At 41.7% G+C, this 22,881-nt stretch overlaps 1 protein-coding gene across 11 annotated transcripts in view; it reads right to left on the bottom strand.

Moving 5' to 3' along the window:
- Positions 1–22,881, bottom strand: part of TANC2 (tetratricopeptide repeat, ankyrin repeat and coiled-coil containing 2) — a 291,017-nt gene that overhangs the window by 140,881 nt on the left and 127,255 nt on the right. For 6 of the 11 annotated variants that reach the window (XM_074849345.1, XM_074849347.1, XM_074849348.1 and 3 more), the window contains 2 exons: positions 22,746–22,817; positions 16,974–17,153 (listed from right to left, as the gene is read on the bottom strand). In XM_074849345.1, coding sequence (XP_074705446.1) covers positions 16,974–17,153; positions 22,746–22,817 — 252 coding nt within the window. The remainder of the gene's footprint in view (positions 1–16,973; positions 17,154–22,745; positions 22,818–22,881) is intronic. The other 5 variants (XM_074849350.1, XM_074849352.1, XM_074849353.1 and 2 more) reach the window with 3 other exon arrangements.

Below are 22,881 nucleotides of genomic sequence, written 5' to 3'. Positions count from 1 at the left end.
TGTACGAAGCTGACCGTAAGACAAATCTTGGGGAAAAAATGCCTGGCTGCTGCAGTGTCCCCAGCAAAGGTCTTTTGTTTTATGGGGCTTTTTAAAATCACACATGTTGAACAAGTCGGGCTGCAGAAACCTGTCTGAACATTTAACATAGCTTAATTTATCTCAAATCAAGAGAAAAAAGGAATATATATTTAACTGAAGATTCTTCCCACAGAAGAAAAGAGCAGGTGTATTATAACCACTTCCAAAATAAGTCCAATCCTCCTGGTAGCATACGTTTTCCTCTTCTGTACAGCTCTGCTTTCCATTTTTATTTACACTGAGATTTGACTACAACAATATTTGAATCACAACACGTAGCTGTGAAGCCACATTAAACTAGAAAGTGTTCAGAATCACTGTTCTCCTACCCGCTTCCACCAGCATTTTTTCTAGTGCCTGTGATGCTACAGGAGGGCTCAGGAAACGGGGTGTGTTTGTGAACTGCTGTCCTTCCTGCCGGAGCGCGGGTGTTGGGGTCACTGAGCTCAGCGACCTGTCTCTAGCAGTGAACACCAGACACCTGGGAAAGAGGATGGGGAACGGGATGCCGAGAGCGTGTACAGCCTCTCACACGTTGAGACTCACACACAACGCCAGGACTGGGAGCCAGAGGTGCTATCCCCTGAAGCCTGCAACAAATTCATCTTCCATTAATACAACCAGTCACTTTTTGAGATCGATTTTCAGCCCTCACACCACCTCGCAGCACAGCTTCCCGCACATTAACTACACACAGTTGGAAAAACCACTTCCCAGTTTCACACTGCTGACCTCATTTCTGAAAACTCGGGGGAAACTATCAACTTGGATTCCCCTCCGCACGGGCGATGGCTCTTCCAAAGACGTCCTGACAGACTGGTGGAGCCTCACGCCGCTCGGCAACGCTCACCTTAACTTTTCCCCAATATATTCTCTTTATGCAGGTGAGCATGAACTCTGCCCTTCAGCCCACTCCCTATTAGCGTGTTCCACACAGACATCAGGCCAACAGGTCTGCAGTTTCCCAGCACCCCCTCAGAGCCCGTTTTAGTACCTGATGCCATAATAACCACCTTTCAGTCGCCTGAAGGTGTTAAGGAAGTTACAAATGAGAGGTTACCCAGCAAAGACAGTAATTCAGCATCCTTGAACACCTTCTGGTCTTCATGCTTTGTCACGGTTTGTTTTTATAACCTGCTCTGCCACTGCTGCCATCCAAGACAGACTCACCTCTCAGTCACTCTTTCTTTGCAGTGTCTGTACTGACAAAGTCAGTACCTAAGGCTGCGTGTGTGGTTGGGCTCTGCCGAATCCTAGTGCTCTCATTATTATAGCAGTAAAAAATTAAAAACTGCACTAGGCTCGGAAGGGATCTGAAAAAGAACAACACTAGACATTGCTGCAAGAAAGCTGTTTTAAGTTATTTTGCAAGCAGCCAAGACTGATCACAGGTAGGCATCAAATTATATAGCCAAATTAAATTTGAACGTACGTGGCAAGGGCCAAGGCTGGGAGTAAACCAAAGCTGCACATAAACGAAATCTAATTCATTCTCCCACCATTATCCTTAAGATCATACCAAGATATTGTAACCACGATAAGAGAGAAGGCTAAATTGTAAAATAACCTTTCAAAGCCCAGGTAATCCCATGTTAAAGCACATATGAGACCAGACCCTGTTCACTACACAATACCATTGTTTATGACCAGGACTATATAGCATACAAGCTAATATGAATTCATTACTTGATAAGAGCATCTAAAATGAAGGCAAAGGATGTGAATAGATAAGGTGATTTTATTTATGTCAGTCATTCAAATTTTGCTACACTAAAACTAATTTAGTTGGTTTAGCTGATAAAGGCAGACCTGTAATTACACTGACATGTATGCATAGTTGCTCAATTGATATGAAACTGTATTTAAGATCCGTATTTCTTTGCTGGTAGTAGCTTCATAGAATATTATATTCTTAAAATGAAGCTGCTTATCTGGCAAGACACAAGCCTGAATTAGCTGAACTTGTTTGTTAACACTTGAAAAACTGTATTATGTTGTGTTTATAAGGTGGTTTTTTACCTAAGGACATTGCTACCACTCAACCACCTGTAGCTTTCAGTAATACATTCTTTCCTTTTAAAATTCTTTATTTACTTGTAGAAATAAATGAACTGTTAGAACTTTCTGTTTTGAGAAGTGATGAGTGCTCATCAGCCTTTCCTTCCACAAAGGAACAGGGACAAGGAAACACAGCACGCCTAAATGATTTAACTAAAATATCTAATGAACATGTGATTGTTTGTGTGAATGCAGACAGTTAAAGCAGACCTGCCTCCTGCTAACGATGCAGGCAGACACCCGAGAGCAACGTTTCTCAGTGTAATGGGATTTCAGACCCAACAGTCTCTATGAGGCTTCAGTGGCACGTGCATCCTCCAAGAGCAGTGAGATGTCCCACCAAGGACCAGGTCCTGTCTAGTCCTTTAAGTGAAAATAACATTAATTTTTCTGGGAAGGCAGCGCTCTCAGTGCCCATTTCCAAGCTGAAGAAGCAACAGTCATGGCACGCAACAAGGCCAGTGACCATTTATTACAAGAAACACACCAATCTAGTGACTTCCCTTCAAAAAACATTTTCTCACTTACACCTTTTCACTTTCATGACTCAGAAGGTAAAAACAGAAGTGTAACAGGGGAAAAAAAAATGTATTGTCTAAAGCCTGGCTTCATCTTTGCAGAGAAAAACCTTGTAGAAATTCCAAGGTTTCAACTTTCCACAACCTGCAAACGGTACCAAACCAAGGAGCTGCCCTCTTCACCACAGAGACCCCGGCCCACAACTGCCTCCAGGACACACCATCCATCCCTGGGCCTAAACACGCGTGGTGGCTGGCTGATTTTACAAAACACAGCCATCTGTGCCATTTGCGTGCCTGAGATAAGAATCAAGCTTCACTAGGTACAGATTTTTTAAAGCAGGTGGGAAAAAAAAAAATTAAAAATCAGCCTGTAATGCAAGAGTGATGCTTGGTCCAGCTCTGGCAGCTGAGGAATTGCTGGTGTCACCAGGCACAGCTGCTGCTCCTCCTTCCTCTGCTGAGCAATTTTCCTACCCATCACAGAAATTTTGAAGTAGGGAGTTACAATGAAAGGATCAAAGATATACTTGCTCCTCTGTAAGCTCCTGAGCATGCTGTTTTCCACAAAGGCAACTCCCAGAACAAACACTTGGTTTGTAACCTGCCTCAGAAGCGCTGCCTTATCCCAGCTCACACCTCCGTTCTTCTCTGCATCTTCAGCGCCCTTATCTTCCCTTTTTCGCTTTATCTGTCATATTGAGAGTTCTTTCTCCCGCTCTGAAGTGAGGCTTCATTTTTTCCATCTACACTTTCTCCCTGTCCAGCTTTCACAGTATCTGATCGCTGCCCCATCTCCTCGCAGCGCTGATGCCTTCATCTTCCAGCCGGCCCCTATCACACCATCTCTCCTCTTCTGCTCACCCTCCTGCTGCCCATTTTGAGGGCTCTAAAGCAGATCAGGAGAAGCAAGCCAGACAAGCTGCCTTTACAGCCCTCTTTCAAACCCTCTAAACAGATCGGACACTTTGCAGAATCAGAAAAGACAAAAAGAGACAGAAATTCAACACGAAAGCTCCAAAAGCGCTGCTGAGACAGCAGGAAAAAGCCCAAGTCCCACAAGCTCACTCACTGCCTTGGCCTGTAGCGCCCGCAGCACCCACCTTCTCCACATCAACAGGAGCTGGTGCAAAGTCCTGGTGCACATCTACAGCAACTCCCCAGTGGTTTTTGGATTCCTTGCTGGAAAGTCCTCAAGTTAGGTATCACAGTGCGAAAGCTGCCCCAGCTCTCAACCGTGACCATCAGCAGTAACTGCCAATAACAGTAACTTCAGAGTTAGAACTGCAGAATTACAGTGCTCATCATAATTTATTTAGAGGCAGGGTTGGGACAGTTGGTTTTGTTGAAGTTAACTTTTCTTTGCATTTAGTCCTTTTTAAAAAGTAACTGGCTTGTTCATAAATATATGGTTATAGTAGAAGCTCAGCTTGGCAACAGGTTGGATTTACTGTCTTTCTGGGATAGCTCCTGTAGATTTACATAATTCATATTACTTGTGCTCTCATGAGCCAAGTGCTGGACAAGCTTATTCTCCTGTTCAAACCGTTTCTAGAAATTTCAAAGCATGCCCTAGGAAGAATTGCAGAAAGCAAAGTGCTTAATCTTTTCTTTTTCATGAAATGAAGATGCAAATCTTTGACAAAAGCTAAACTTTAAGGGGCTGTTTAAATTCACTTAGAAATAATTCTCTGCAGTCATATACTTAATAAATAGAAAATTGGACATTCTAATAGGGAAAAAAACCACAAAGAACTTAAACCAACTTCGCTAAATAGACATCAATCTGAAAGCTTCTACCACTGAATAGAAAGAAAAGAGTAAGTCTTGCTTCCTAAAGAAACTGGGTAAACAGACAGATTTTTTGCATACTGATTTGAATATTTATAGAGAAAAATCACAGAAACACCGTAAAAGAATAAAACAAGCAAAACCAGAAGAATGTACGAGGACAAGCAGCAGTCCACATCTTTCACCTCTGCGTGAACTAACGTGACACTCAAACATATCCTGCCGAAAACAAAGGTACATAAACAAGTCTTTGTTTTCTTAAGAGGTAAAATTTTAAAACACTGGGAGAGAACAATGTTAGGTTTAAATTAGTACCTGCCAATCCAGATTTACAACAGCTGACCAGTACATTTCCTCTGCTTAAATTTTATGGTATCTGACATTGTAAAACAAAGAGCACTACAGCTTTAGAACAAATGTGACATGAAGCTAAGTTATAACTGCATGATTATCAAGCAATGAAATATTTATAGTGCAAAACCACTTATTTCTGAGATCAAACTCTAACACAATTCTATATACTAAGCACTATTTTGATGCAAACATGAATGCAGAAATTTAATCTTGCATGTATAAACAAATCAAATGTGCAGTGTTTAGGTGGTTATTGCATAGCAGTGGTGGGATTTGGCAATCAGAAAGAACGTTTCAGCACAACAATGTATTTATACATGCATAAATGCCTTCTGTCCAAATATAAGCTTTTAACAAACATGGTACAAGATAAAACTAAGCCCATATGTTCTTCTGTAGCAGTGATTCCTTTACTAGAAGACAACGTGGAGTTATTCATTCTCATCCCCTTATGCAACCTGCCCTCGGATTAAGTGGGCAGCAAGAATCTGTCGATTTTCCAGAGCAGTACCAGCAACAGGTATGGATCCACATCACTCGATTTCTCTTGGGCAAAACACAAGAAAAACAAAAAGCTTTTAGAAATGTTCTAATATTTTAGAAAATTTTCATCTCCCACTGCCATGTCTCCTGCCTATACAAGCAGGTTGATTTGGGAAGACAATTTCAAAAGCATCTTTTCTAACTGGGGGGATGGAAGGAGAGGATCAAGAAATTGTCATTATGTGTTTAAAAAATCCTGAAGAGCACTCAACTCTCAAGACCTAAAGTAGCACCTGGTGAGGCAGCAGGCTCAACCGCTGTTAAACACAGAGCTCCTTCAAACAAGCCGACAGGAACCCTTTCAAAATCACTCGTGAAACCAGGCATTTCTACTGCAATCTTCAGCCAAGTTGCCACCCACAACTAACCCGAAGTCTCCGTGTCTGCAGGGACAGAGTCCCGAGGGAGGCAGCGCTTGGGCCACCATCACAAGCCCCAACCAAGTTCGGACCGTGACAGACATGGACCAGACCTGTGGGTCCTGTGAGCCAGGAGGCATTCGGTTACACCATGGCACATGTCAGGGCCCTAAATACCTGGTTTAATAAATACAAAGGTACTGAACCAAGTAAATATTGGAAGTGAGGATTTTTTGTTTTTTCCTTCAGCCAAAGTACCATTTCAAACCAGTTTGGGTTAATTTGTTTTCTCATTTCATTTAGCTGTAGGATGCTGCTTCTTCGTTGACAGAAAAAAAGCCCATCTCCACATGGAGTATAAAAATCTCATGCCTCTCAGCTGTAGCTGTTCAACAAACCGGGTGCTTAGAGGGCCATTGTTTAAATTATTAAAAAAGCTGATGCTGGAGTTAAGAAAACGGCTTGTTCAGAAATGTATACACACAATATGTACTTGGAAATAAATCAAGAATCATATCTTAGTAATAAACAATAAGTTATTTCTTAATGAAGTGCATGGAAGAGGAAGGGATTATACCATTGCGTATTTTGAGGCTCAAGAACCACTGGTAAAGGTTTCTGGCAACAGAAGGCATGCAGGTACAAAGGAATACTGCTTCAATGTTGGGCCAAAGATATCTTTGATACAACTCAGGTTATATCAGCAATATATCCAGGGATGGAATTACACAGCACCAACTCAAGGGAAGTCACCACAGAGCAAGGAAGGAGATGGCATGTGCCAGAGCAACGGTCCAAGGCCAATGATCAGTCTCAATTCTCAACTTTCTCTCTGTTTTGTGATGAAAACCCAGCATGCAGCTCAGCAACGCTGTACACACGCTGCAGGAACTTTTAATAAGTGGCATCACTCCGAACTTAGCGGAAATACCGCAACTCTTGATGAGCCTGGCCAAAGCTTCCTAGACAATCAGAAGCAACCAGGTATAGATCGCATCAGAAACTAACTTTTGCAAAAGTAGTGGTCAGTCTTCAGACAAGTAAATCCAACCCAGTAACCCAGTGGGATCATGCAGGACACAGGAAGAAGCGTTTCCAAAACAGGTTGTCTTGTTGTTTCCTAATCCTCTCCTACTTACATAACAAGCAGTTGGAGATGAAGGGTTTTCTTAGAAAACAAGTAGCCCAGTTGGAGATAAGGGCTTATTCCAGAAGAGAGTATCCCATGAAGGCCCCTCTGCTCACAAGGAGAAGCTCGATCAAGGCACAGAACATCTTTGAGGGTGTGCTCCAGGAGCAGGAGGAGGAAAGATGTAGCATAGGGAAGAGCAGTGGCCTGATTTAACTCCACAGGAGGCTTCCTACACCACCCTCTCTTGCTATAGAAACCTCTTAGCTATGTCTAAAAATTAAAATTCTCACACACCAGAAGTGTAATCGTGACAGATGCTCCATTTTGTGCAGCACCAGTGTGAAATAAGGACAGACTTTTAGCTCTGAGCTTCTGAAAAGCCATGGAGGTTCAGGGCTATTTTGCTTGCCTTTTTAATTTTATCTGCACTAAACATAAACCTTTGGGGTTCTCCCTTTGTTTAAGCATCTCTACAAATATCTGAAATGAAAGGCTATTATCACCTTTTCCCAGCTATAGAGGTGTGATGACATGTTTACCCCAGCCTCTGCAAGTCTGAGCAGTTCAACAGCCTCGATGCAAAAAAAATTCTGGGGAAGAGCAAATTATAAAGGTTCTGTAGGCCTGGTAGGCAGGCAGGCAATCTCACCCACAAACATCAAGGGAAAGCGTGTGGGATTTTCTGCATATCTCTATTATGATTTCTATTCTTTCAATACAGAAGGCAGCTGTGTGTCAAAACAAGGCAGAATAGGGTTTGTCTTGTAAGCAGCATTCGGGAAAATCCATGCTAAAACTCCTTAGTGACTTTCAAAAGCCAATAAATATACCAATTTTTTCCTTCCCTCCATTTAAAACATAGAAGTTACATCCAAACTATCCTGAAATTAATGCAGAAACGTCACCAGTTTGACAGGTCTCCAACAGAAGAAAAGCCCTTAACACAGGATTTGGTTTAATTAGAAAAGTTACAAATAGACACATTATTTATTGGTATAAATTTCAGGGACAGTTTTGGAGCCCCAAAAAACTTAAGTGGGAAATTTATCAGTTTCATATAAAGAGTCATGTTTGTTTAATGAAGCTAAATGTACATATGTGGGTATGCACAGAGACACATTCATCCACCTGTTTTATTTCTGCAAGCCCAGTTGGTTTCCATTTAAGTCTACGCCTGTCAAAACAAATCACAAGTCCAAAAATAATGGATGAAGCATCCCAAAAATGAATAGTAAGAATTGACACAACAGGGAGAAAAAAAGATATTCAGCATACATCTTTGTAAGTGAAAAGAGGATCCTGCTCCAGCAGGTTTCATTGCTGGAGACATTAGGCTTTGCCACACTAGAGTGCAAGACAGGACTAAAACCGCAGGTGACAAAACCACAGTGAAATGTTGCGTGTGTGTGTGTTTTACGTCATTTTTTAAGAAGAGATGACTCAATAATTCTGACAAAATACAAGTTTTCTACTTGTTAAACCTCTGGATAACCACAGATTGCAATGCATCAGGGAAAATTAATTGGAAAATTAATTACGCCCAGAAAAAATACATTACGCATCTCGACACCCCCCTGAATCTAACGGCACTTTACAGATAACTCGGTCCTTGTCATTACTGTGCAGTTCAGAAATGCAAGAGTGGGCCTCCAATCCAACCTCCACTCCTACATTGAAAAACATGAATTTCAGATCAATGTCATGCTGACAGGATGACAGTTAAAGAAAGCAATAAAGAGAGATGTAAGCACACTGCAAACAGGATGATATAGAAATACCTAAAAAGGGCAAAAGTCTGTCCTGACACCAACAATTTTAAACACAACGCCCCTCAGAATTTAGAGGCTACATGAGCACGAAGCAGTTGAATAGCTTTTCCTCAAATTATACCTTGAAAATGATTGCTTATATATTTATATTTCTTCTAGTAGCATTTAATTTAAAAATCTCACTCTTTTAGTGAGAAGCAAATCTCTCTCCCTCAGCACACCGGGGTTTTATAATCCACTCAAATCTAATTTGTGGTCATTTTGCCATACAAAAGGAAAACCTTATCTCAATCCCATTGTTCTAATATTCTGAAAGCAAAACACTCTTGATATCTGTAGTATTTTTTCAACTCACTCCTCTGTAGTTCTATTTTAGCAGTGCTGAGAAGTGGAAATTTTTCAGTGCACACACATTTTATATTTTGTATGTGAAATCCTGCACATCCTAGCAAGCAGGTGACAAACTCAGATTATGTAAAAGTATTGCAACAGCAACTAAAAGAAAAATAACCCAAACAGCATAATCCTTACCGACACTTAAAACCACTAATAATGGCTTCCTTGTAAACTAGGAGCATCAGAATCCCTTATCCTACACTGCTTTTCTGCGGAGTTAAAGGAGGCTGAGGAACGCCTAACACAATTTAAATCAAAGTCCATGCAAGACAAACAGTCTGAATACTCACAAGGCTTTGTTTTCTCTCCCCATCACCTGAGAGCGTGCAGTCTTGCAGCGGGAAGTCAGCACGCCTGGTAATTCATGGGTACCGATGCCCTGAGAGCAGCACTTGGGTACAGATGCTCCTCTGGTCCACACCTCTCCCTAGCGCTAGCTCCATATTGCTGCTCCCCACGTCAGGATGATGTTACAGGTGACACCTCCCGCTGCTGATGTCAAGCTCGGTTCCCAAAAGCACAACCACCATCTCCCTGCGGTGCCTCCTGCCCCTAACAAACATCACTTCTGCATCTTCTCTGGCCCCGGGGAGCAGGCTCCAAGATGATCCCAGAAAAGCTTACAGACACAGAGCCTTCTCTCTTCGTTAAGTCTCTCAGCATTAAAGAGCCTTTCCTTCCAGAATGCTGCAGCAAATGTAGACTATACGCCTCCCTTGGGGGGGAAATGAAGTATTTTTACAGTTTCTTTCTATGGCGCAGTTTAATTTGCTCTTTTGTTAGAGCCAACTGCTGAAAGAATAGGTAAATAATGGCGCAGGATACCAGACTGAATGATTCACTGATGCTCTCCTGAACATTTCGGAGTAAGCCGAAGGGCTAGCAATGCAGCCCAGGACCAGAGCTGATGAATGGTGCAGTGCTGCTGTTGTCAAGGCAACTAAGAGAAAAAAAGCAGCACCATATAAGGAGTTGTGACATGGATTCTGGGAACAATTTATACTAAAAGGCTGTAAGCCCTTGGATGCTTTAAAGCTGCAGCATCCCCTTCTCGGTTGGATACAGGTTTCATTGTTCAGACCGAAGCACAAATCATCACATGCACAGTCGCATCAATCCAAGACACGTTTGCATTGGGAGCACTGTACCAAACCACCACCAAACAACATGATTTTGCAGTATTTTCAAATAACTGGCGTTGAAATAATTGAAATTATTCCATAAAGAAAATGCCAGGGTGCTAACAATGGCCCATGCTAACACCTGTGAAAAACGAGGGTACCAACGAGCCCCACTGACACGCAGCTTCGTGCAGGTAAGAAGCTCCGTCTTTACGGGAGCAAGGCTGAGATGAACCAAACTGCAGCACCATCAGGTGGCTGACTGCCTGAGCGGCAGTGCCACCGACCAGACCCAGCCACTCCTCCTAGAGACAGGAAAATATCCCCAAATTAACTCATAAACCAGTCGCTGTTGTGCAACGAAGGCTGGCGGTGCCCCCAAAGCATCTCCAGATAAAGCAGTGCAGTGAAAGCCAACTCATACATACAGTTGCCATAGCAAGCTATAAACAAGACCACAGTTTATATTCCATGCTGTAACACAGAGGGGGAAAACCACATAATTTTACACAATTATCATTAGATGCTTTTCACTTATTGCATGTGCTCAAATAGACAATACACCATGATCAAGGAACTGCAACTATTTCTCCAAAAGCCGACACAACACTGTAGTTCTGAAGTCTCTGCTCAGCAACAGAAATTTAAACTTTTAGAAATCCTTTCCATTGATTACCATATTTTATTTGAACAAACTTGCACCAGCACGGCCAACTTCTCCCCACCACACACACCCCTAAAGCAGCTGCCTCATCATCTCTCATGTTCACACCCAGCTGAGTTAGCGCATTAGTTTTGAGAGAATAAGTAGTCCCAGAGGGCTGCAATTATTAATCTGGGTTTGTCACCATTAAACAAGAAACAATTAAAGTTTTCAAGTAGAGAGAGCTCGGCTTGTTTAGTCCCACAATTACAATTAACATCAAGAATATTTAACCATTTGCCGAAGATACAGACAAGGAAGAAATTACAATCCTTATGGCGATTCCCAAGAGATACAAAGGAGGATGCAGAGGGATGGGGTGATGCGAAGACCCTGGCACTACAAACGGCATGGGTGATGGTGGCACAGGGGACATTGCCCGTGGGTGTCCCCAGCCCGGCTGGATCTGCAGGGAGCTGAGAACCACAATGGTGGGTCCTCACTGGTATCACAGGGAAGAGCAAGTCTCCAGCCTGTTTAGCTCTGCTCTTGCCACCTTTGAAGGACCTAGTGAAAGAGTACATGTTTTCTTTAGGAAAGAGGATGCTATTAATTGCCTGAACACACCTAGGAACGTTCCGACTCATTTCTATGAAGTCTCTTCTCAGGGAAAGCTCCCACGTTCCCAAAGCGCAAGGGAGCAATGTTCTCAACGCAGGGGATTTGCAACAAAACCAAGTCCTCAGGCCCATGTCTTCAAAGATGCTGAAGCATCTAATTCACGCTGGATACAGGAGGAACGAGGCCTTTGAGAATCCAAACCTAAACATCTAGGCCACTTTTAGAAAAACATGATTTATTTCCTAAATTTCTTGATAATATTCTCCCCTCCTCCCTCTGTGCACGGACACTCACACACACATGCTTTTCCTAAAAGAATCCTAACGCTTGCAATCTGTCACTCAATAGAAAAAACAGAAATAGCCAAGTACAGCGATGAATAAAATTATCCCTGCGCATATAAATTTACAGAATGTAAATTAAAAATCTTTCTTAAGGAGGAGTTAGGTGAGGCACGGGGCTTTGTGCAAACCCTTTGCACACAGTGGGTTCCACAGTAACAGAAGAAAGCATCGTAGCTGAGTCTTTCAGCCCAATATCTCATATATTAACCTAATACAACGCTGGGTTACTATTTTTGGCATCGATTCAGGAAAGCACTTAGATACATTCATCTCTATAAGCACCCTCCTGAAAAGTGAATGCTTTTCTGAATGGAGGTATACAATGCAACTGCATTATTTTCATTGCAGCCACAGCTTTGAGCCATCAGCGATACACTTTTGATGTTTAGCAGAATATTTAACCCAATGGTTTTGAAAATGGTTGCTCTCTTTGTGCAGTAAGCACGGTAACTTTTAAGTGCTAATTTTATTCCAGACAGAAATCAAAATGGTGTCTTCTACATACTTAATCCTGGGCTGGTAGGAGGTTTTTTTCTTTCTTTTTGGTTTTTTTTGTTTGTTTGTTTGTGGGTTTTTTTGTTTCTTTTTTGGGGTTTTTTTTGGTTTTTTTTGTTTTGGTTTGGGTTTTTGGGGTTTTTTTTGTTTTTCTTTTTATCATGTATTTTTCACACTACACTTGCTAATAAGGCCACAGTTGTTATTAAAAAAAATTAAACAGCAGAAACTGAGGTTGAACACACTGATCTAAAATATGTTCTTAGCCACTGCTAAACAATGGGTTATACAGGCAGGAGAGGGAGAGCTGATTACTTATGCTTACTATTACTTCACCCTTTGGAGCCACAATGACCTTAGTTTTTCTTAATCACCAGACTATTCAGCAGAGTGCAACCATACTGAATATTTATCAACCTCTGAATCCAGCCAAGTCTCCACACACAGAAAACCCAGATATCAACATGTTAGCAAGTGACCTCAGTTCCTCTGGAAAGAAGCTTAACACACTGTGTAACGTGTTCCTATGGCTTTCTACCAAAAGTGGACATTTTAGTTTTTCTGTGGATGAAAAGCTGACTTGCTTACGAATCAGCCAGGTTAAGAACTTTAAAAGATCATATTATAAATAGATGAATAAATAAATAGGTAGATAGCACTGCAGTTTCTACTGACCAAATTTCTCTGCACCATACAGGCTTCTTTTCCTTTAAGGGCTAAGTTAAACCCCAAATTAATGTGACACCCCTTGATGCCCATGAAGAGGGGCCACCTCAGTAACTGCTTTTCCCTCCCCGTCAGAGCTGACAAACCTACTCTGCCACACTGGAACGGATGCACGCAGATCTGGAACGACCCAAGATACTTCAGCCGTCGAACATGAGCAAATCATCTTGTGAAAATCCCCAAAAGTCTTTTGTATTTAAATTTTCATCTCTGAAGAATTTCAGAAAGCATAAATGCAGAAGTTGGTACAGTCACATTTTGTTGCAAATGGTCTGAGGAATTAAATCTTTAGTAAAAAGAAACTAAAATGAGACAACATAGTTTTTTATGTAACAGATAGTACTACTGCACTACCCAACCACACGGCAGATATGGAAATTATGACATGAATGGGTTAGTCACACACAAATGTATGTAAGAAGCAAACAGCATGAAAAAGCCCCTACAATTGGATAATTTCTCAACAATTTTCTATGCTCTAAAGGTCGCTTTGAAAAATCCATGTGGCAACTGTCAGACGGACAAAAGCCTCTCTTTGTAATACTTCAGTTTCCCAGAATCACCCTCATCCCTTTTCCAAAAGGAATCACTGCTGTTATTGTGTAGGATTAACAACTGGACAGCAGAACAAGACAAAGCAGAAGAGGAAACCATCACAGCCAGTGAGACTCTGTGAAATGTCTCCATGCTTTTACTGTCAAACTGCTGGCTGCTTATTTTTATCTGAAAGCTCCCACAGTCACATGAAGATTTTTGAACCAAGTTGCTTATCAATTCTACCAGATTTTGCGTATACTACGATGGCACTTACAAGACTTCTGTAAAATCAGAAAGGGGTATTGGGCAAAACTGGGGAGAAACACATCAAAAAATAGCACAAGGCTGTGAACTTGTCTTCACAAATCTAATATTAACTCCAAATTTTCTTTATTTTACAGATCATGCTGTTTTACTGATGAATAAAAACAAGGAGGGTCTTTACAAACTGCCAGCCATGTCCCCCAGCCAAAAAAACCCCCAAACCAATCAACTTTTTATTTGCCAATATAGTAAATGGTCAGCTGTCTCTTTCTGCTGCTGAGGGATTTTTTTGCTTTTTAAATATCTCAGATTAGTAGTAAATATAAGAGACAGACCATAAGGAATAGTTGAAGAAACGTGATAAATACTATGAATAACAAAGAGCGGAAATCATTACTTTCCCAGTTCCTTTATACGTTCCCTTAATGAAAGCAAACAAATTCCTATAATGACTGCATGAGGATGTAAAATAAACACCTTCCTTTTACAGTATCAACAGTAAATTAAACTAATAATTTAAAAAATCAGGCTAATCCACCAGCGCACTGAAACACCCTTTGAATTCTAAGTGCATCGGGAGCTCCACTGGAGCCATCAAGACACGTACATGCAAAACACGAGCACGTGTTTTCATGCTATACCAGAGTGGGTCTGCCTGGAACAGGACATGTAAAGCAGATGGAAAAGGATGCAAGTAGAAGACAGACATAGTCAACTTCCCAATCAATTTCCATTAGATTTTTGTGTGTGGCCCCAAAATGGACCTCTGAACAAAACCAGGAGCCTAAACTTTTCTTCTCTTGCTTTTGTGTAATAACAGTTATCAGCATTTTATTGACATCATCCTGTTTTGTACACATCTTGTTCAGGTCTAGATTCCATCGCACATAGTGTCCAAACCAGACTGACAGAGGAATATGCGTTTTCACCAGCTGAACGTCTACAGCATGGCTCTACAAGACCACCTCACTGGGGTTTGGGCACATGTTTCAGTGAGCTGCCCAAACCCCTGAAGTCTGTATGAACCACCATTCCTTTCTTTGAACTACTACCTGCAAAAGCCACTGCTGGAACTCCAGTCTCTGATCTTTTGAGGAACTAGCGGGACACTCCAAACAGCAGCCCTGCCAAATCCAACAAAAGCTTTCTGAGTTAAGAGCTAAATGGAGTCTGATCTGTTTCCACCTGGAAAAAGATAATTACAAATACATGGAGCTCAATCTGCTAGGATGAATTGATGTGATTTTGAGAAGTGGGAGGAGGTTACGTTCTGTTGACAAGACAGAAGTCCAGCAGACCTACACCAAGGCAGCTTGCTGAGCAGGGTGGGGGTTGTTAGAGAAATGGAGCTGCAGGGGTATAAGAAAAATTGCTCTTTCCATGGGTTACAAGCTCAAACCCTCTGCAAGTATTTCAGAGAAGAGTAATGAACTGTTCAAGTAGATACATGAATATAATGTTACTCAGAGCTACAACAGGAGAGCATATAAACACAAAGGATTATAGCCAAAAGAAGGGGACAGAAGGGTAACGAACAAGATAAAGACACTACAAAGGCCTAAACTATTTGTAAAATATAATGCTTTTCATTCTTTCCTAACTGAAAAAAAAAAAAGGTCTATGGAACTAGCTAGTATTACCTGCCTCTACAAGGGAAGCCACACAAAACAAAGAAGAAAACCCCTGCAAGTAACTCTAAAAACCAAAAGGAAACTGGATGAATGTGAGAGTCATAGGAGAAAATTCAGGAAAAGAAGGAACAAAGTAGCTATACATTACACAATAAATTAAACAAGTACAGACATACTGTGAGAAGAAAAAATAACTTTAATATATTTTTGTCATTTTTCACAACCTATGCTTTTCATGGCAGGAAGGTTGTGGATGCCACACCTACCTATTACTATGTGGCATGACAGGAGGAAAAAACCCCAAACTTCTAAAAATCTAGCTTGTTTTAGCAGCTACTCTGGTAAAGCACAATACGTTGTGTTCTTAGCTGTTCTGCAACAGAGGAGGAAATGCCGAAGGACAAACAGGAGCTCTGAACATCCAGCTGCACAGCCCTGACTCAGGATGGCAAACTGAAGCATATTCTTAAAAAGGAAAGTGTTTCAAAAAAAACCCCCAAACCTACAAAACCTCACAAATCCTCGAAGTGTCACATCATCGTCCCTCCTGAAGAACTGGCCTCTGAACTACACAGCCATTCTCTGCTTAAAACGTTGGTTTAGGCCTTCACATTTTAAGGCAGGACGCCAGCCATGCTTTAGAAGTTCTTAGTGATGGAAAACTCATCTTGAGGACGGCTGAGCAAGACACTGAAACTTTTCTTTTAAACTATTTTCATGTCCTTTTATATATCTTCTTCTGCCTAATTCTCTTGCACCTCTTGAGCTTCACTGCTACCGAACGGGCTCAGACCACCATGAGATCCTGCAAAGGGACTCTGTCAGGAGTCAGGAATCTCCTCCTCCTGCCCTTTTCAATCTCTCCTTTCACCAGAGGGCAGGGAAAACAAAAGGTACAAAGTGTATCAGAGCTCGTTTTTGTAAGCATAGGTCAGATTATATTGGATAAAAATGGTTTTTGGAGGTTTCTCTCAGTACAAACACAGTACACTGGCTGATCGTTTTTAAAGATGGGCACAGAGGGATGTCAGACTTCAGGCAAGAAGCAGGTTTCTCAAAACTGTTACCAGTAGAAACACCATGACAGGCTTTTAAATGGATGTTAGACGCCAAGTGCTTCGAAAATCCAACTGCTTTAAAATCTCTAGGTGTTCAAACCACAATCCCGGCAGATCAGATAAACAAAACAGTTTAAAAATATGCATGAACTACGAAAAAAATCACTTTGCTGTATAAGCTTATAATTTTTCTGATGTATTCTCTCAGCATTCGAAATTTTAGCATAAAGTTCTTTAAAATTATTGTAACACTTCACTGTGCATAAACCACAATGCCAAGTGGAACTGAAATACACTCTGCTAGAAATATCTCAGAAAACTAGAGAATATTTGTAAAACAGAGAGATCATTTTCAGAATAGAAAGATTTCTCTGTCAGCATGAAATCCAATCCGTTCCTGGTTTTGACTAAAGTAGCTGCTATAATAAACAAACGATGACTTGTACACAGAAGCTTGCTCAAAGCGTTTTCTTACAGATTTTTGCACCAACGGACCTTAAAAGCCCCATTGAACTTTATTTAAAGTTCTTACCAGTTAACTTCTTCACAGGTTGGAGCCGAACACTGATAGACTGATGTGTGAGTAAGGGGGAGGATGGAAGGGAGCGGGACATGCCCTCCATAATCCGAATGTGCTGCATACCTTCGGTCACTGGGAGTGGCGGAATAGCGTAGTCTGGTTCAAAAGCACAGTCGTTCTCTGTGGAGGTGCCTGATGGGAATATGAAAATAAAAAGGGAAAGGTTAGAATACAAGGGAGTCTCCTGCTTTTATCATTCGTAGACAGAGGACTGCCTGGCTCGGGTGATCCCAGCCAGCAGAACCACCCTGCTGCACGGAGCCCTCAGTCCTGCAGGGAGCAGGGATGGCTGCTTTCTCGTGGTCACCTTGCACGGTCTTGACACCTCCCCTGAAGAAATTTTATTTCTGAAGCAGCATCTCAGCACACCTCTTTAGATTATGAACAGCATAACCATGAAGAATTTCTTTCACTTGTTTTTAATTTGCCTTTCAGAGTCCTAGAGTCACCAGTTTTAAACATAATTCAGACAAAGCAATCATCCTTTTACTGATAGTTTTTTGTGCATTTAGATTGAGGATTTCTAATAAAAAACCTTCCAGTCAAATTAAATTTCAACACAAGGACCTTTAGCCTAAAAAAAAAAAACCCCAAAACAAAACTGAAGCACAAAAGCTGCTGAAAGCAGCCAGCAGCTCCAACTCTCCCCCAATAAACGCACAGAAGCTCCCAGAGCTGCACAAAGCCTGTATGGGGGTCACATCACTACAGACCCACATGGAAGACACCAAATAACATGATAACAAATGGAGATAGAACAATAAAGGCACATACTGCTAATTGTTGCAATAACTATTAATGACAAATGAAGGGCAGGTGCTCCAGATCAGCAAGAGTTGGGAGCTGTGTAAGGTTCCTCCCCTTAGCTGTAGCATACGGAGACCTCTGCTCAAGGACATTTGGGTCTCCACCTCTAGTCAGTCACCTAACGCAGACAACTAACAATTCATCTGCAAAACCAACTTAAAACTGTTAATGTTAATATTTCATGACAGATAATTTAAGAAGATTACACTCCTGCCACACCTTTAGGAGATGGACTCTAGCTTTTAGTGCCTGCTGATGTTTTTCCTCCATAAAGACATTTATTATTTGATTTCCACTGGACAGCTGTGTGGTTCTCAATGGCTTGCAAGAGTATGTTTAAAAGAGAAAACGCAGCTCCTGGCAGAAGGGCAGGCAGACAAAAGTGGGGAGAAAACAAAAGGGTAAATGCCTCAAATACGTGATACTCCAGAGGAGACAATGGACTAACTCCATTCCAGATAGCCAAAGGACAGTGTGGACAACCCAACATATTATTTATGATTGGAGGAAAAACCCATACTGAAATAACTGTCAAAAACCTTGGACAAGTTCCTGAAGGGTACTGAGAGGTAGTATCATTTGTGGCTAAAATCCATCTATTACTGATGCCAGCTTTCAGGAACATCTCTCAGCATTTTTGTATCATTCTCTACAAGAAACCAAAACAAACACTAACACACTTTACACATACACTGTTTTGACAAAATATGACTTTTACTGTCTTGCTTACTGAATGAACACTTGCCACATTTACAGTAGTTTACTGAACATATATTCAAAGTCTAATCCTTACAGAGGTGATTTTCTTTAATTTCTGTATGCTCTAGTAAGTAAGCTGCAGTTTGGTATGTTTTATTCATCAGAGACTGTCATTACTGCCACAAACTATGAGCCAGACACTGATGTTTTTCTATTCATTTCATGCTGCTTTAATTAAGTGTGCACACAACGCTCTGACGGAGTACATCCCTTTAAGGGGGAACAGATCATTGTTATTCTTGGTTTTTTCTGTATTAAAAGATGCTGTTGCTGACAATATCATGCCTTATATATATGTGTGTGTATATATATAAAAAAATATCTGGCTATAGTCAGTGAAAACTAGAATTAGTGCCTTACCACCTTTCCCCTGCAGTTACCACCACTTGTACGTCAGCAGCGGCTCAGTCTTGCTTCTCAACCTGAGACTGGCCAAGTGAGGTGGCCGTGTGCCGCTGTGACCCACCTACCATCACCACTGCTTCCTTACAGACATCCAGTCTGTGCTTACAGTCATCTCCAAAGTGTTTCATCAGTCCTCTTCAGCCACGCACACTGGCAGTACTTTGGTGTGCTAAAGCCACGTTCCTCTCATGTAATTTTGGTGTCCCCAAAAGAGGTGTCTACATCCAAGCAAGCTGTCTAGAAGTGCTTCTAGAAGGCAGGGAGTTTGGGACAGGACCCATCTAATGACACATTTTAGGGTTCTGCTTCAGGAAGAGAAGAATCTCAGCCCGGACACTCCCCTGACTCCATCCATCACCTCTCCATGGACTACCAAGGGAGTTGAGGGTGATCAGCAGCTCCGCTGCACCCACCGCCGGTCAGCCAGCCGAGCACTGCCCCGGGGGCTCCCATCTGACACACACCCGAGCTACACACAACGAGCACAGCTTCAGAGGAGGACACACGGCCGTGCCTCGGAGCTCCTTCCACCGGACATCACGCAGCACATCAGGCAGACGGGACACTGGAGGTATGTTGGAGACACACGTGCTCTGGAGAGCAAGCCCAGGTCTGGCACACACACAACACACGGGACAGTGCTGTGCTCAGCAGAGCTCAAAATCCCAAGTTTGATGATCACAGAGTCATTCAGGTTGGAAAAGACCCTTGGGGTCATCGAGTCCAACCATCAGCCCTACTGTACAAAGTTCTCGTAGAGATCTTGTTTGTAAGTTTTTCCTGTAATCATCCAAAAGATGCAGTGGCTCTGTTAGTGCAGTTGGGCACAATTTTTCCAGGAGGGCATAATTTGATAGCATGCTGCTAATATAGCAAAAAAAATTGACTTCTTCCAGCTGTGCACTGCCAATTGTAATTACTGGCTCCATGAATAGCTTACTTGACATAAGCTGACCAAGGACCTCGCTGTTTCCAGGGTTATTGTGAGCTGAACACTTCTGCTGACTCTGCAAACCTATTCATAATCACCTGTGAGTGCCAGGAAAGGCAAATTGGCATCAGTGCCAAAATTGGCCTTGGCACTGGCAGAAAAAAGCTACGATGTTTTTTCAAAACACATTTGGCGCCAGACACGAAAAAATTATTTGCCATCATTGATTTTGATTCTTAAAAACAAAGTTCAAATTTCCTCAGGCTAGATTTTGGGGTTTGAGGGAAGTATAAACACCAGGCATCTTCTGCAACTTAAAGTCTGGGAAAGACCTAAAAGTCTTGGTGTGTTTCACTGGTTATTATGGTGGAAGTTCCCAGTATCTCTGACCAACCTTTATGGAAAACTGAGGGCAACTGGGGCCAGTATCTTACATAGAAATAGAAGTAATGATATCTCTGCAAAGTTTTCAGGAGTATTTTCCCTCCTAAAATTCAAACGCTTTACAACAAACCAAGCGAACTCACAAAATATCCACAATGTACTATTTTCATTCCACAGATGTCAAAATTTTTCTCTCGTCCTTGCCAGAGTAAACAAACACGCCAACAAGGTAGCTGAAACACTCCCAAAGAATATTGGGTTTATCAAACCCTCAAATTAGGGATCATTCATGGCTGAACTGTAACTCTGGCAGTTTGTCTGTAAAATATATTTAAGTAAAGTGTTACTGCAAAGTGCATATTTGAACTAATAAACTATTTCTTCAAGTATTCCAAGATAATAAAGCTTTATAAACAGCTGTAATACTTGGGCATCACACATAGCAGCATGGAAATTTAAACACAAGTAAGACAACCACCTCATTTCAGTTGGCTGGTTTATCTAAGCATAATAAAAACCCTCAACCCATCATTATGAAAAATGTTTGTTAACGTGGAGACAGATAGCAGCTTACGGACACAGAACAGGGCAAAGTTCAAGATGATACATTTATGGAGCAAAGAGGCTTCGTCTACACTGTAGAAAGCCTGCGTCTGCAATCGCATCCATTGATACAAATGAAAATACTTAGTGCAGAAGCTTGTTTCTCCAAGAAGTTGGAAGTATTTCTTTACCTGTTTCACCCTCTACTCCCTCTCATGCTGAAACTTCTTGTGAGCTACTGCAAATTCTAGTCATACTCATCGAGGCAAACAGATACAGGTTGGTCATTCTTTGGTGAGTAATTATTTGCAAAAAAAAAAAAGCCCCATGACCTCTGCCCAAAAGTGGTACTTTTCCACAGCAGCAGAGATGCTGAATAAATAGGCTGAAATGTAACCTGAGAGAACAGAGTGTCTGAACCAAGCGTACGGAAACCCAGCAGGCAACTCCCATCAGCAGCTGCATCTGAGCTGCTGTATCTTGTAACAACGGACAAAACCCAGACAAATGAAAGGACATCACAGGGACTGACGGCAGAGAACGCGGGCAAGGCTCAGCCTCCAGAAGTAACACAACAGCAACTTTATCTGAGCTAGCAGTGTCTGGAAAAGAGCAACCATTCATTCTGTATTCTCCAAGCACAGAAATGCTACTTGTATGCAAGCTGTCATGGGGTATGTGCAGATAGAAATTCCCTTGTTCCCACCTAATTTTTTTAACTCTTCTATTTTAAAATAAGAAAATTTAAAATAATAAATTTTAAAATAATAAATTTTAAAGTCATAATAAAATGATCCTATGTTAACAGAGCAGTTTCAGCTGCTGACATTTCACAGGCCTTCAGGGTTTTAACTCTAAACTCCGATCTCCCTAATTCTGATCGCAGGCTTCAATCACTTGCAATAATTTCATCCGGGCAACACTGGAATACTGCCAAAAAAGAACAATGCTCTGGAGAAAATGTCTCCATAATAAGTCATTAGGACACCATGACAACAACAGACTTGAACCTAAATGAAAGGAAAATTATTGCTGCAATCCCAGAGAGAAAATAAGTCAATGCACATAGCACCTACTAGAACCATGCTTCCAAAAAATGCTTCTTAGTCTCAAGAGCTGTGTGAAAATACCAGCATTTTCACAATGCTCACAAATGAGCTTAAAACTTTAAGTAAGCTACTTCAAAGGACATATAAGCCAGCACAGATCTAAGAGCCGCTGCTGTCAGCGACAGAAATCCCTATTAAACGGCTCCAGTGGTGGTTTTAACCACCAAGCCTATTGTGAATGATGGATACTGAACAAAAGAGTTTGTAGAATCATTAGTTAAATAATAGGAAAACTATTTTTACTACTCTCTTCCTAGGACCTTTTGCCCTGTTCCCGTAGGATGAAACAAAACAAAGCAGAAGATGTAACAGGCGCTGCTCAGCCCGCAGGCAGGGACGCACAGGTCCCCTCTCCATCACATCACGGGGCTCAGGGAAGGATAACCCGGTTATTGAGAACCTGCAGGGTTCTCCTCTTTTCAGTCAGGGGGCAAGGCAAGCGGTCACTGAGTGGCCTGTTGACTTGTGCTGGTATGTGCTGAAGACTTCTTACACCACCAGCTCCAAACACCACCCTTGTGTAAGGCTCCGTCCCTCCGTCTGCGAAACGGAGACGCCGCACGTTCTACAGGTACCTGTGCTACACCGTGAATTAGTCTAAACTCCTTCAAACTATGCAAAGATACTCTGGTTTGTGAATATTAGTAAATTTGTAGCTATGCGGATAGTAACGATGGTTACAAAACTCTGTAAGATTACATAGTCTTATTAAACACACAAAATGTGTATATAAAAGGTGAACAAATGAGAAACGAGTCACTGAGGCAGAACAACACTAAGGTTTACCTTGCCCAGATCGGCTCTGACGGGAGTCTACACTTGCCTGTCTTCGGTCTGGTGGCTCCTCGTTCCCTCCATCTGCATGAGAACCAAAACAGCAGAAGTAGAACATCATAGTGGACAGGTCAGGCAGATGCAACTT

The sequence above is a fragment of the Strix aluco genome, chromosome 24, assembly GCF_031877795.1.
Source record: "Strix aluco isolate bStrAlu1 chromosome 24, bStrAlu1.hap1, whole genome shotgun sequence".
Taxonomy (NCBI): Eukaryota; Metazoa; Chordata; class Aves; order Strigiformes; family Strigidae; genus Strix; species Strix aluco.
The sequence above is the reverse complement of the archived record's forward strand: the minus strand, read 5'-3'. Positions and strand labels throughout refer to the sequence as shown.